The sequence below is a fragment of the Chiloscyllium punctatum genome, chromosome 49, assembly GCF_047496795.1.
Source record: "Chiloscyllium punctatum isolate Juve2018m chromosome 49, sChiPun1.3, whole genome shotgun sequence".
NCBI lineage: Eukaryota > Metazoa > Chordata > Chondrichthyes > Orectolobiformes > Hemiscylliidae > Chiloscyllium > Chiloscyllium punctatum.
In genome coordinates this window covers 14,237,111-14,253,372 of record NC_092787.1, presented here as the reverse complement: position 1 = coordinate 14,253,372, position 16,262 = coordinate 14,237,111, and the positions used below count along the sequence as shown (strand labels likewise).

Below are 16,262 nucleotides of genomic sequence, written 5' to 3'. Positions count from 1 at the left end.
TGCAATATGCATCTGGATAAGGTTATATTTCACAGGGATCTTTATCATTGCCTGACATTGACCTCTTTATGAAACCCTGATGAACCACAGTATAACACAATGCTCCAGAACGATTGAAGTGAAGGTTGAATAGTACCATTACTGATGTGCTGTTCTATTTCCAACATTCCCTACAGATTATTGGCTTATTCTGCTGAGGTAGAACTCCATTTCATTCTAATTATTTGTAGTTTTGGTGCAGGTGATAACAATAATGCAGGAAAGAACCATTACATTTGTGTCAGCAAGCCTAGCAAGAACAGCTAGGGCGCTGCTACTCTACAGGGAAAAGCAACAGTTGAAGAGCTCCTATGTCGGTGAAGGAGTCTGAACAGATCCTGGATTTAGTGATCTCATTGTTATTTTCTATAGATTTTATGAACTGGCTAAAGATGCCCTGGGCCATCATCACTGAACAATGTTATCTGCTGGAACAGAATTTTCACTTGGGAGGGATGGATGGCCATCCCAACCTGGCCACTGTCAAGTTAAAGCTGCTCTGAGGTTTTGTGTGGGAGGCTCACTTCAGAGGGTAATTGGGAACTTGTGTGGTATTTCCCAATCCTTAATCCAAAAATGTATATGGGATGTCATTCATACCAATATTTCCGGATTACAATAGACAATATACAATAAGTGCAGGAGTGGGCCATTCTGCCCTTCGAGCCTGCACCATCATTCAATATGATCATGGCTGATCATCCTTAATCAGTATCCTGTTCCTGCCTTATCTCCATAACCTTTGATTCCACTATCCTTGAGAGCTCTATCCAACTCTTTCTTAAATTAATCCAGAGACTGGGCCTCCACTGCCCTCTGGGGCAGAGCATTCCACACAGCCACCACTCTCTGGGTGAAGAGGTTTCTCCGGATCTCTGTCCTAAATGGTCTACCCTGTATTTTTAAGCTGTTTCCTCTGGTTCGGCACTCACCCATCAGCGGAAACATGTTTCCTGCCTCCAGAGTGTCCAATCCTTTAATAATCTTATATGTCTCAATCAGATCCCCTCTCAGTCTTCTAAACTCAAGGATATACAAGCCCATTCGCTCCAGTCTATCAGCGTGAGGTAGTCCTGCCATTCCAGGAATTGACCTCGTGAACTATAGCCAGAATGTCTTTCCTCAAATTTGGAGACCAGAACTGCACACAGTACTTCAGGTGTGGTCTCAGCAGGGCCCTGAACAGCTGCAGAAGAACCTCTTCACTTCTATACTCAATCCCTCTTGTTATGAAGGCCAGCATGCTATTAGCCTTCTTCACTACCTGTTGTACCTGCATGCTTACCTTCATTGACTGGTGTACAAGAACACCCAGATCTCTTTGTACTGCCCCTTTACCTAAATTGATTCCATTTAGGGAGTAAATTTTCGCAGCAGAGAGCGGCGGGAGCTGGGCGGAAGTAAAGTCAGAGCACAAAACCGTTCGGGAAGGTAAGTGATTGTTATTTAAGAACTTACCTCGACGCCAATGGGATTTTCGCCGCAGAGAGAGGCGGGAGCTGGGCGGAAGTAAAGTTGGAGCACAAAGCTGTTCGGGAAGGTAAATGATTGTTATTTGAGTGGGTGTGTTCTAGACCCCAGCTCCTACAAAGTAGGGCCTCCCTCCCACCCTCCTCCTCTAACCTAAATTAAAAGTCCACAGACTTGCCCCAAAAAGAGGGTCCAAGGAAGTTCCTGTGGATTGAAGAGTGAGGCTTTAGCTCAGGAGTCTTTGACAAGGAGGTTGAGTGAAGTGATTACGCCACAGTTGAAGAGGGTGAAGACATGACTGCCAAGCTGGTTCAATGTGCTACGTGCTTGATGTGGGAGGTTAACCACTCTGATGTGTCTGGCTCGTATAAGTGTAGAAAGTGTGTGCACATTCAGCTACTGACAGAGCATATTACAGTACTGATGAAAGAACTCGAGGACCTCAGGCTCATCCGCAAGAACGAGATCTTTCTGGACAAGACCTTCAGCGAGGTTATTACACCGACCATACCAGAAGAGAGCAAAAGAGAGCAGATGATGAGGAAGGCAGAGAGGAGACAGGTGCAAGAGACCCCGGGGGGAAGTACCTGTCAGGAACAAGTTGAATCTTTAGGAAACAGTAGAGATAGATGACACTGCCAGTCCGCGTGGCGGCCAGGTCTCTCAATCAAAGGTTGGCGTGGAGGCAGAGCGGAAGAGTCGGACATTGCAGAGAGCCGTGGTAATAGTGAGAGGAACTGACCGGGGTTTTTGTGGCAGCAGCGGGACTTAAGGATGCCTTCCTGATGCCAGGGTTAAAGACATCACAGACAGAGTGCAGGAAATCCTCAAGGACAAAGGTGAAGAGCCAGAGGTGATGGTACATGTCGGCACAAATTATGTCAGGAAGAAGAGGAGGAACATACTACAGCGGGACTTCGGAGAACTAGGAAGAAGGCTGAAAAGCAGGACGTCCAAGGTGGTTATCTCCGGTTTGCTTCCAGTTCCTCGGGCTGGTGAGGCCAGAAACATGGAGATAATGGACTTGAACGTGTGGCTGGGGAACTGGTGCAGGAAGCAAGGATTTATATTCTTGGACACTGGGGTATGTTTTGTGGAAAACATAAATTCTACAAGAGAGACGGTTTGCACCTTAATAGGTTAGGGACCAGCATTCTGGCAGGCAGGTTTGCTACTGCAACACAGCTCCATTTAAACTAAGTAGCGGGGGGGAGGGGACAAACTGGATGTTTAAGAAGGAAATTGAAGGGAAAGTTAGAACAAGGGAAGTCAAGAAAGACAACTGTATCAATGAGGCAGAAAACTCATTGTAAGGTTGAGTGAAATAGGAGTTGATGGGAAGGGTGAGGGCAGTAACAAATTAAAAATACTATACATGAATGCACGAAGCATTAGAAATAAGATGGATGAGCTTGAGGCTCTTTTGGAAATTGGCAGATACGATATTGTGGGGATAACTGAGATGTGGCTTTAAGTGGACAGGGTCTGGGAAATGAATATTCAAGGCTACATGTGCTTTCATAAGGACAGACTGACCGGCAGAGGGGGTGGGATGGCCATGTTGGCAAGGGATGATATTCAGTCCCTTGCATAGGGTGACCTCGAATCAGGGGATGTCGAGGCAGTGTGGATACAGCTGAGAAATTCTAAGGGTAAAAAGACCCTCTTGGGAATTATCTACAGGCCCCCAAACAGTAGTCTGGATGTTGGATATAAGTTGAATCAGGAGCTGAAATTGCCTGTTGCAAAGATGTTACTACAGTTGTTATAGGGGATTTCAATATGCAGGTAGACTGGGGGAATCAGGATGGTATTGGACCTCAAGAAAGAGACTTTGTGGAGTGCCTCCAAGATGGATTCTTAGAACAGCTGGTGCTGGAGCCTACCAGGGAGAAGGCAATTCTGGATCTGGTATTGTGCAACGAACCAGAATTGATCAGGGACCTCGAAGTGAAGGAGCCATTGGGAAGTAGTGACCATAATACAATAAGCTTCAATCTGCAATTTGAGAGGGAGAGGTTACAATCGGAAGTGACAATATTTCTGTTGAATAAAGGGAACTATGGAGCTATGAGGGAAGAGCTGGCCAAAGTTCAATGATGCAATACCTTAGCAGGGATGACAGTGGAGGAACAATGGCGGATATTTCTGTGTATAATGCAGAAGATGCAGGATCAGTTCATTCCAAAAAGGAAGAAAGATCCTAGGAGGAGGCATGGGATGCCTTGGCTGACGAGGGAAGTTAAGAAACATATAAAGTTAAAAGAGAAAAAGTATGGGAAAACGGAGGACTGGGAAGTTTTTAAACAACAACAGAGGATTACTAAGAAGGAAATACGCAGAGAGAAAATGAGGTACGAAGGTAAACTGGCCAAAAATATAAAGGAGGCTAGTAAAAACTTTTTTAGGTATGTGAAAGGCAAAAAAATGGTTAAGACTAAAATTGGACCCTTGAAGACAGAAACAGGGGAATATATTACGGGGAACAAAGAAATGGCAGAAGAATCGAATTGTTACTTCAGATCTGTGTTCACTGGGGAAGACACAAGCAATCTCTCTGAGGTAACAGTGGCTGAAGGACCTGCACTTAAGGAAATTTATATTTGCCAGGAATTGGCGTTGGAGAGACTTTTAGGTCTGAAGGTTGATAAGTCGCCGTCTATATCCCAGGGTACTGAAGGAGGTGGCTTGAGAAATCGTGAAAATAATTGGTGATTATTTTCCAGAGTTTAATAGATTTGGGATCAGTTCCTGTGGATTGGAGGGTGGCTAATGTTGTACCACTTTTTAAAAAAGGTGGGAGAGAGAAAGCAGGAAATTATAGACCAGTTAGTCTGACCTCAGTAGTGGGAAAGATGCTGGAGTCTATTATAAAGGATGAAATTACGACACATCTGGATAGTAGTAACAGGATAGGTCAGAGTCAGCATGGATTTATGAAGGGGAAATCATGCTTGACTAATCTTCTGGAATGTTTTGAGGATGTAACTCTAAAGATGAACGAGGGAGATCCGGTAGATGTAGTGTACCTGGACTTTCAGAAAGCTTTTGATAAAGTCCCACATAGGAGATTAGTGAGCAAAATTAGGGCGCATGGTACTGGGGGCAAAGTACTAACTTGGATTGAAAGTTGGTTGGCTGATAGGAAACAAAGAGTAGTGATAAACGGCTCCATTTCGGAATGGCAGGCAGTGACCAGTGGGGTACCGCAGGGATCAGTGCTGGGACCGCAGCTTTTTACAATATATGTTAATGATATAGAAGATGGCATTAGTAATAACATTAGCAAATTTGCTCATGATACTAAGCTGGGTAGCAGGGTGAAATGTGAGGAGGATGTTAGGAGATTACAGGGTGACCTGGACAGGTTAGGTGAGTGATCAGATGCATGGCAGATGCAGTTTAATGTGGATAAATGTATGGTTATCCACTTTGGTGGCAAGAACAGGAAGGCAGATTACACCAGTTTATATCCACCTCCTGTGATGAGGAAGATCAAGCAGTTCAGGAGGTTGGATTCTCCAACATTGCTATGTTCCCCCAGGTACAGAGTGCTGTAGCCTGCACCCTGTTGCTTTGAAAATGCCCCACCATGTACCTAAGGAGGTCTCTGGAGAAAAGGCTTCTATTCCATCAATGTTCAGCTTATCTGTGACCGTTGGTGCCAGATTTTGGAGGTGTGCGTCAGATATCCTAGATGCAGCCACGATGTACGAGAAAATTCACAGGCTCTAGGTTTTTGAACGGTACAGAGATGGCTTCAAGGAGACAAGGGCTATTACCTTCAAACATGGCTGATGGCATTCAATGATGCCTTTACATAATCCTCAGGTTAAAAAAAGGTCCATGCGTTAACCAGGGCCATACATAAGCAAAAGATGAGGTTTTGAGGCCTAGAATTGGGGTCTGGTGCGGTATTGCAGTTTAGCTAAGAAGACTTCCAGCATCACTGTGGCATGCCGTGCTCTTCACAACTGTAACCAATAAAAGGGGGATGTTCTGAATGCACAGAAAATGGGGGATCAGCAGCAATCTTCTGAAAATGAGCCTCTGGACATTTACTGGGAGGGACATCTAAGCAAGTATGATACAGCTATGCACCATGGAGTGTGAGAAGCCAGACCTAATTCAAGCCAACTGCCCGAATGAATGAGCTGGATTTAGACTTCCTTTCTTTCTGTAACTTTCTTTTATTTGGCAAGGAGCCTCGGTCAGTTGAAAGTGCATGTGAAATTCATTATTTTTGTAATCCTTAAACTTTTCTGGGCTGAATAAATGTCCGCTCATCCATATGATTGTATGCTTAGTATCGTCGGGTGACCCCAATTTCAGGTATCTACACTTTACAAGTCTACTCATCATTAGAGAGAAAGCAGCAGTCAGTTAAACGGGGCGCTCACATTGTGTGCTGCTAAAGTTAGATTGCTTTTAAGGCTTCAGCAGATGAGATCTACGTGTTCTAAATCATAGAAGTCTATAGCATAGAAAAAGGCCTTTAGACCATCAAGTCTGCACTGGTCAAACACAAACACTTAACTATTCTAATTCCATTTACCAAGACGTTTTAAAAGTTTCTGCCTCTATCATCCTTACAGGCAGTGAGTTCCAGATTCCTACCACCCTCTTGGTGAAAATATTTTTCCTCACATCTCTTCCAAAACTCCTTTTCCTTCTGTTAAAATCGAATCCCTTGGACATTGATCCCTCTATCACAGAGAAATGTTTCTTCCTATTTATCCTGTCTAAGTGCCTCATAGTTTTTTACATCCCAATGAGGCTCACCTCGATCTCTCTGCTACAAGGAATGTGGAGTGAAGTTTCATGACAGGAGTAATCCTGAAAAACGTCCTTTTTACCATTCCATTATCAGTTAGCCTTCAAGGTTTTAGAGTTTGAGTAGACTTTAAAGTTTCCCTGAAATGATTCAGCATCCTGCAGGAAAGTGCTTAACCTGAGAAAGGCAGTACTTTGTGCAGCTTCTGTCAACAAGCCAATGTGCTATGAGGGGCAGAAGACAGATGAACTTCTAATTATTCAACCTCAAGCCTTGAATGAGAATGTTTTCCTTAAGAATCTAAATGAATAGAATTAACCTTTTCTCCCAGAGATGTGTGGAATTATTACTGATCCTGTAACCTCACTCATAAGGTAAGTATACGTTGAATGTTGTCCATGTTAAGTGTAATTCCATGGCTGCATGAATGCATTCCAAGACTCATGACACTTAATGCTACCTGAAGTGAAATTCTTGCTTGGTTGTAAGAATTGGGAAATGCTTGGCCATTACAACTTCTTTCATCCTTGACATGTCTAAAAAGGCTACTCATCCCTCAAATTGACGCAAATTCACCAGGTCCGGTAGCGCCAAAGACACTATAGCAGACATCGTAAATAAACAGATATCTATAAAATTGTAGGCTATTTATAATTATGTGTGGCCCTGCTCCCTACTGTTGGCCTGTTGACACCATCCTCTCTCCCTGAGAAGAAGGAGCATTGGAGTGAGGATTTTTATAATTTATTCATAGGATATGGGCTGGGCTGGGTTAACAGTTCTTTATGCAGCTTAGAGGAAACATTAGCTGAGACCAGGAAATCATGTTCTGCCTGGGATTGTGTGGGTGCTTGGTCTCCAGCGATCCTATGTTATAGACCTGGGACATTTCTTTCTTGGTCAGCTACAGGGGTGCGTCAACGATACACTCACCAGATTGTGCTGTTGAGTCTAACCTAGATACAGAACCCTCTGAAGTGCAAGTCTCTGAGCTGGTGGAGGATGCAATGGAAGTATGCTGTTATCTCATTCTTGTCCAACCAATCAAGCACTTTCTCTTCATATGGTGTGAGAGACCTTATGCCTGCTACCTTGCCTCAGATCCTTCTTGGCCAATGAGACATTTTTTCACGTAATGAGGCAAAAGGAAGTTGGAGAGGCAATGGCCTAGTGGAATTATCAGTGGACTGTTAATTTAGAAACCCAGGTAATGTTCTCGGGATCCATGTTCAAATTCCATTAAGACAGATGGTGGAATTTGAATTCAATAAATATCTGGAATTAAGAGTCTAATGATGACCGTGAATCCATTGCTGATTGTCAGGAAATGCCCCTATGATTAACTAATGCCCTTTTGGAAGGAAACTGTCATCCTTACTTAGTCTTGTCTACATGTGACTCCAGACCCACAGTAATGTGGGTTGACTCTTAACTACTCTCTGGGCAATTAGGGATGCTAGTCTAGCTGGCGATGCTCTCATCTCATGAACTAATGAAAAAAGGTGTGAGTATGGATGGGATAAGTGGATTGGAGAGCTGTTAGTGGTGATGCAGGTGCAGGAGAAGTGTTCACAGTGAATTGGAAGAGCAAGGACAGGATGAATTAGTAGTTTGGGGGGATGAAGTGGATGACAGACATTAAGTGGACATATTGATTGAACTAGTAACAGTCGTCATCCATAAGCCTTGTTGAGATGTATGTGTAGTGGGAAACATATATTGTATGGGGATCTAGGAGTAGACGTAGCAGAAAGAAATGGTGGCACTTACAGTTGCAGAGTAAAGAAGATCATTCATTCTTCTTCCTGCATTGCTCTACATTCCATTTCACCAAAACACTACATTGATCCAGGCCACCATCTCAGTCTAGGCTGGCTGAACCGAATGGCTTGGCCTCCTTTGGTGGTCAGCCTTTGACCCCTCCTTTCCACCACCTCAGCACCTTGTCTCTGTCCTCAACACAAGGATTTAACTTCCCTTCAGAACTATTTTCTTTGGGATAATGCGAGAACACCATAGTGTCAGAGGTAGTTCTTGGCTTAGACGGTCTGCATGGTGAGTGGGCAATGTTTAAATATGGTGCTAGTGGCATAAATGTCACAAAATCCTGGCACTTCCACCTTTCCTGCTGCACAATTCCATCAGACAGATGGAAAAGAGGTCAATTCCTTAATTAATGAGTTGGAGATTGGAAAATTACATGACAAAAGTTGCGATGGGTCACGGCAAATTGGCTGCCATGAATCTCATTCAAACATATGCTTTGCATAAATATTAGAAATTTTAACCCAAGTCTCCTCACTGCCAACCCACTACCACCGTGGCAGCACGGTGGCTGTGGTTACCACTGCTGCCTCACAGACCTGGGTTCAATTCCAGCCTCGGGCAACTGTCTGTGTGGAATCTGCATGGGATTCCCCCAGGTGCTCAATCCAAAGATGTGCAGGTTATGTGAATTGGCCATGCTAAATATACCACAGAGTTCAGGGATATATAGGGTAGGTGCATTGGTCAGGGGTAAATATAGGATAATAGGGTAGGGAATGGGTCTGGGTGGGTTACTGTTCAGAGGGTTGGTGTGGACTTGTTGGGCTAAAGGGCCTGCTTCCATACCGTAGGGATTCTATGAATCTATCCTACCTTAGACTTCCATCTTGATATTTTAACATTTCTCTCACTGATGCAACCTAATCCATTGACTAATTGCAGCATTTTCTGTTTTTATTTAATTTTTTTCTAAGTTGTTGATCAAAGTTCTTATCGGAGTCTTTTGCAGTGAACCCCATGCATTACTTTACTTTCTGGTGAGTTGGCACCTGTACTAGACTTGCCTTCTGTCCTGAACATAAGAAATTGTGTCTGGTGTATGGTTGTGTACATATTTTTCTTCTAACCTATCTTCTATGAGATATGCATTGGTAATATCTTGGACTGGTGTCTGAGAGTGTAAAATCAAGTGATGGGGTTATTTAAATCTTCATCAACTGCCTGGACTTGTTGCATCTCTTGGATCGCTGAAAGGAAAAATGATGTAAGGGTAAGATGGGCATGAGGGGAGGGTCTGAAAATTGGAGATGCATACTTAGATCATTAGAATCAGAAAGGATTGTGGGATGAAGAGAAAGTAAGATGTGAGGAGGAGGATTAGGTTTAAAGATAATTGTTGCTCGCCACAGCTGTTCCACAAATGGCGAGCACGTTCTCCTTCATGCGGACAATTGGACACAGTGCACCTATCCTCTTCCAGTTAGTTCCTGCTGCCTCTGGTTGTGTGCCACCTTGCCCTGCAAGAGAGGAAGTGTGTTGATAAATGTGGTGTAATCTGTCTGCATAACATGGCTGCCATGTTTGAAAAACTGGCAGTTTGTCCCATGTGCGAGATATGGGTGTGAGGCTTGCAGCCATGCTAAGATTGAGAGGAGTTCAAAAATATGAAAAGTGGTAATGAAGCCTGATTAATAGAGGTTTTCCTTAGGCATGTAATGGGAGATGTGATGTACCGAGCAATACATCAGGCCAATGTACAGTTGGCAGTTTAAAATATTTGAAGATGCATTTGTTGACCTTAATCACTTGTATGAAGTCTCTGAAATTCTTTGAATCCTATGATCAGGTTCTCAGAATTTGATTCTAGGCATTGATCTTAACAACTATTCTCTGTAATTTCCTTTTGACCATGGACGAAAATTGTTCCTGCTCCCCTACGGAAGAGAATAGTTTGCCTTCTTTACATGACCTCCATTTAAGTCTCCAATGCAATGTCCAAACATCTTTGAGCACATTATGTGGTTTCTCATTGCTTCCCAGCACAAATTCATTTTCCTGCATAATTCCCAAAATCTACTTTAAATCATCCTCTTCAAGATATGCAGGTGAGCCTTAACCATTGTCAGCTGGCTTTAAGTGGTGTAAGGAACTTGTTTCTGAGTTCACTCTGGGTGTTTGCTAGATGTAAGGAGAAGTCATTATAATGAGCAGGCAGCAACAAGTTTACAAGCTGTCTGCATTTCAAGCAATAACCACAAGTTAGTTGTGCAACACAATTCCTGTGCCAGTTTTCAGTTCCCTTTGACTGCCAAGACTATTTTTAAAAAATCAAATGCCACGCCACCTAAGCTTTCCAACTGGATATTTTAGCACTCATTGTTTAAACTTAAATAGTTTGTGTTGAATTGAATTGAATAAATCAACATTGTACCAGGTTAATTGATTATTTGAGTTGAATCAGTTTTCTCCTGCCCATTTCTATCTGTGGTGATTTTCCAATCTCAACTGAATAAGAAAAAAGGACAGTAAGTGAGACAAGGTACGAATTCACATGCAGAGATCTAAGTGCTAGATGTGAAAATGAATTAATATCCACTTTTCAGCAAAGCAACAGGATGTAAAACATTCCAGCTAACAGGTCAGAGATTAACATTTTTAATCAATAATTCCTTTGTGGTCTAAAGTCCTGTCCCAAAAGTACTGGGCTTTCATAAATGCCACAAAATATAAATGCTATTTGTTTACTTAAATGCATATTTATCTGACATTTTTCAGTTACAAGCTGTGAAGTTGGCTTCAACTCTTCTGGAGTTTACATGCTTTCATTTCTAGTGGTCTGAACATTTATTTAACTTTAAACTGACATGTGGTACAGGTTATAAAGAATCAAAGTAGTTTAAAATCTCTTATTGCAATGCATTAAAAAGAATACTCACATGAACTAAGATGGGAGAGGCTTCAGTTTAATTAACATTCATATAACCTTTCAAGATGCCTGAGGAAACTGTCAAAAATTTTGTGCCGTCAACAGATCACAAATTTTTGAACATATTAAAGATTAATCTTCTAATCTTTAATGAGCTGTTTTATTTGAACAGAAAACATATCTGACAACTTCAGTTTTTCAGTTCTGCTTCTCTGACATCCAGGTTTGATGTTTATGAGGTTCCAATCCTTGACGAAAGATTGAAAGAATCATGCATACATTTAATCCCTTAAGAATTCCTATGTATACTTCAGCAACATGTATTCTCTATAAATATATAAAAGAAAAGAGGATTCCATTTCTGATGCAAGTTTTATGCTTTTAATTGGTATGATTTTGTTTTAACCACAATTTCAACTTGTGGATAGACCAAAGTTCTGTCTCAAAAAAAAATCAGCTGTGTGAAAAATAAATAGGCATCACATTCAATCATTAAGAATAAATAACCAATTAGTTATTCAGTCAGAAATGCAAGAAAGAATAGCAGAAAACATTTAGTTACCAGATTCTCCTCTGTCCCCACGAATGATATTCCATCTTCGCGCAATATCAATGTATAAAATATCAACAGATGCCATTGACAGGTTACTGTTGCTGAGTTTACAGGTCCTACAATGTAAAATCAAAAAGCATTGGGAATATAAAAGCCATAAATGCAGTATATAACATTTTAATTAAGAAATGTATTGTAGATTGATACTGTAGGATAAACAGCAATCAATGATGAAGATTAAACAATATCTCAAACATTAATTTCTTGATGTTTGAAAAACATTTGGGAAGTTAATACATAGTCAGTCCCACTGCTTAGAGGATAAAAGTGAATACAGGTTGAAACATTACTGTAGGTGGAAAATAACTTATTAATCATAGCTAAGATGAGATATGGGGAAAAGTATTCCAAAACCCATCAAAAAGTGTTTGTTAAAAATAACAAATAGCCACCAAAGTAAAGTACATTTTATCAAGATGTCGTAAGTTATACATAATGTAGGTTTGACTCCATAAGAACAATGACTTACTAGGGGAGACTGCGAGCAAAGCGTCAACGGGGCTTCTCTTACTTAGATAGTGGAACAGTGAAATAGATTAAAGAAAAATGAATATCGATTCTCATTAATTATTTAAAATAACATATTTAGTTCATTCATTTTAAATCAGCTTTCCTGTTCCACTAAAACCCTATTTTTGTTTTTTTGATAAAACATTTAATTGAACTGCACAGGTGCATAATCAGACAATAGTGGAACTTCAGTTGCTATGAAGCGAGAGAAGTTTAAAGAGTGAATACCAGAGGTCATGTTTGAGACAGCTGATGACTCAATTCCCAACAGTGCAGTAAAGGAATTTGGAGGCTCACAAAAAACCAAGCTTGATGGATTTGACAGTTCTCAGTGAGCTGGAGGTTATTAATAAACAGGAACAGCTTGGACATATAACAGCCAACATATAAATAAAAACTTAAAACAACAACGATCTTTAGCACCATCAACATTTGCATTAGTATTACATTAATTTATTTTTATTTGTACCAAAATGTAGGTGCCACTGGCAAGGTCAGAATTTATTGCCCATCACTAGTTGGCAGAGAATGTTTCAATACAAGTGAATGACTTGCTTGGTGACTTCACAGCTTGATGTGTATATGGGACTGAAAATACATTTGAGCCTAACCAAGTCAGCATAATCAATTTTCTTCCCTAAAGAACACTAACCCACCAATGGAAATAGTAAATGCGGCAATAAAGAAACAAAAGATAGGTCTCGAGAAGGTGTAAACAGCAATGGCTGAAACATTTTTAAAATTTATTCATGGGATGGGGCATCACTGGCTAGGCCAACATTTATTGCCCATCTCTAATTGCCCAAAGGGCAGCTAAGAGTCAACCACATTGCTGTGGGTTTGGGGTCACATAGGGAAGGAAACTGCCATCCTTACCTGCCAGATCAGGTAAGGATGGCAGTTTCCTACCCTAAAGAACATTTGTGAACCAGATGGGTTTTCAAATAATCGACAACAGTCATCATTAGACACTTAATTCCAGAATTTTATTGAATTCAAATTCCACCATCTTCTATGGTGGGATTTGATACTGGGTCTCCAGAAATTTATTTGGGTCTCTGGATTAGTGGTCTAGTGTTAATATCGCGAAAGTGTCACCTCCCCAAAATTACCAGCATATGTCTGAGAAAATGGGGACAGTAGTTATGATCTGAAGGGTTGAGGCTAGGTGGTTTAAGAAGTATCTTTTAGAAAGATTAGGTTCTAATCCTTAAGCTTGCGCCACCTGATTACTTGTTTATAAATTGTTAGATCTCACTTCTTCCAATTCCAATGGGTCATCGGCCTAAAACCCTAGCACATTTTCTCTTCCTTAACATATTGTCTGACTCTAATTTCTGCATTTTCTGTTTTTTTTTTAACTTGCAGAAGCCACATAATTTTAGTCTTACATAAATGCAGATTGTTGTGCCACAGCACTTTTATATATAGAGTCATAGAGGCATACAGCATGGAAACAGTCACTTCAGTCCAAACAATCTATGTTCCCAAACTAAACTAATCCCACTTGCTTGCATTTGGCCCATATTCCTCCAATGCTTTCCTGTTCATGTATCTAACCAAATGTCTTTTAAATGTTGCAACTTTTACCTGCATTCATAAGACAGATGTTAAGCTAACTGGCCTCTAGTTTCTTGCCTTCTGCCTCCCTCCCATTTTGAATGAAGAGATTACATTAATTATTTTCCAATCTGAAGGAATCTTCCCCAAGTCTAGCAAATTTTGGAAAATGAAAAACTAACACATGAACTATTTCACTAGCTACTTCTTTTAAGATGAGATAAGAATGAAATCCATCAGGACCCAGAGATTTGTTCAACTTGCAGTTCCAACAACGTAACTCACTAATTTCCTGGGAATTGTGACTTTCTTGGTTTCTCCCTGTTAATTCTTGATCTATAATTAGTTCTGAGATGGTACTCATGTCCTCTTCAGTGAAATCTTATGCAAAATATCTGTCCACTCATCTGTGATCTATTTGTCCTCACTTTTAGTTAGTACGTCCAACGTTTTGTTAACTTTTTAAACATTTTTTTCCTGTTTGTACTTATATTTTTAGCTAATTTTCTCTCATTCTCTATTCCCCCTCCTTATTAGTAGTCCAATAATACTTTGTTTTTTAAATATATTCTGTCCAATCTTCTGATTTGCCAATTGTCTTTGCACAATCATGTGTCTTTTCTTTGAGTTTGATACTAACTGACTTTTAAAATTATTCATGGATGGTGGGTCCGTCCCTAAGAACTTTTCTTATTTGCTGGAATGTGTCTATTGTCCCCTTTCTGGAATATCCCTTAAATATTTGCCACTGCATTGCTGTATCTTAACCAAAATTACCAGTTCAGTTTTGTAGCTCTGCTTTCATGGCCACATTGCCCTTGTTTAAACATAAATCTTTAGTTTTGGACCACATTTCTCTCCCTTAAACTATGTGTAAAATCCAGATATGATAACCTTTGAGGTTCTGCTTCTTAATTTGGTCTCTAGCTCCTCTTACGGACTGTGCAGAACCTCTTTCCTTGTTCTACCAATGTCATTGGTGCCTACATGGGCTACAACAACTTTTCCCTTCCCCCTTCCATTGTAAGTTCTTCTCCACCCAAGAGCTGATTTCCTGAAACCTAGCACCAGCCAGACAACACACCTTGCTGCAGAGAACAGTGTCAATACCACACAATACCACCCCCCCACCCATGCTGTTCCCTACCAGCACTAGAATTTGTTTAGTTCCCCCACTGCTTGTAGGGGTTTCTGTGCAACGGTACCATAGTCATTTAGCTCATTCATCCCACAGCCCCTGTCCTCTTCCAAACAAGCTGAATGATCCTCAAACCTATTGGATAATTGTAGAGGATGACACTAATACACACCTTTCCTCTGTGGTCATAGCCTCCTGTCCCTAACCACTGATTATATCAGAACACCCTATCCTAGGAGGTGTGACTGCCAGGTAATGTCTTCACTTCCTGATGCATCACAGTGTCTATAATTCAACACACAGCTCATAAACTCTCAGCCAAAGTTGCTCAAACTTCAAACATGGTGCAGATATGTTTGTCCTCAATTACAATGGTATCCTTAAGCTCCTACATACTTCAGCTTCATACATCACCTGTAATGCCATTTTTAATGATTTAAAAAATGAATTTAATTATATTTATTGTTATATTATTAATTTATTTATGTTGATTTTCAAATATTGTATTAGTATACACATTGGTGGTAAAACTTTGCTAAAACTTGAAAATAAGATTGACCACTACCACTATCTACCAATCAGCTCTTACTTTTATGTTGATATTCCTTGTGTCAGCCATTTCAAATTCTGGCAGAATTTCTTTCAGGGTTTAGCTGCTGCTCCAACTGAGCTCAATCTGAGATGCCTTCCTTAGGCTTTTATCGCAACTTTCCACTGCCAGCTTTACTCCACTCCCACATAGCAACAGTTTCTTCATTTGAAGTAAAGACTTGTACTGCCTCATTTGTGAATGAAAAGTCACAAACTCAATTGTGAAACCAAGCTTGCTTTTCAGATCAACTCACTGAGGCCAACTTTCCAAATGAGGGGCTAAAGGACAAACACCTCTGAATTAGTGTGAAATTGATGAGTTAGAATGGGACCAAATTTACATTTTAAGTATTTACATTTTACATATTACCACCTAAATGTGATACCTGCACTAGTTACAGGTCATTGTTTTTCAAGAATGCTTGGTTTAAAATTCTGTAAAATAGAATTATTTGGTAAAATGCATTCACTATGGAACTAAAATTACTAACGAGTTATTCAGGCTCTTGTATGACACTGCCTAAAGAAACACATCAAAGTGGAATTGTTTATATCCTAACAGAAGTGAAAATGTTATGTGTATTTTTATGCATAGTATATCCAAAAAATTACAGAGTATTTGTTGGTTATGCTTTTATTGTTAGTTTTGAATTTAACTTGACAGTGGTACAGATAGCAAATCTGGTTTACTGATCAAATCAATTGCTATGCATGTTTGACACTATGATATACTATAAATCATATTTCATTTGCTGTATTTTATTGCATGGAAATTTTATTTCCCACAGCATGTGATAGATTATGAAGATATTGTGAATAAGCAACAGAAATTGGGGGCTAAATATTTTGTAAGCGAACAAATGACCTCTTTTTA

At 40.4% G+C, this 16,262-nt stretch overlaps 1 protein-coding gene across 5 annotated transcripts in view; it reads right to left on the bottom strand.

The window, feature by feature from the left end:
• ttll11 (tubulin tyrosine ligase-like family, member 11) overlaps positions 1–16,262 on the bottom strand; it is a 226,157-nt gene that overhangs the window by 29,144 nt on the left and 180,751 nt on the right. For all 5 annotated transcript variants that reach the window (XM_072566444.1, XM_072566445.1, XM_072566447.1 and 2 more), the window contains one exon: positions 11,539–11,645. In XM_072566444.1, the coding sequence (XP_072422545.1) occupies positions 11,539–11,645 (107 nt within the window). The remainder of the gene's footprint in view (positions 1–11,538; positions 11,646–16,262) is intronic.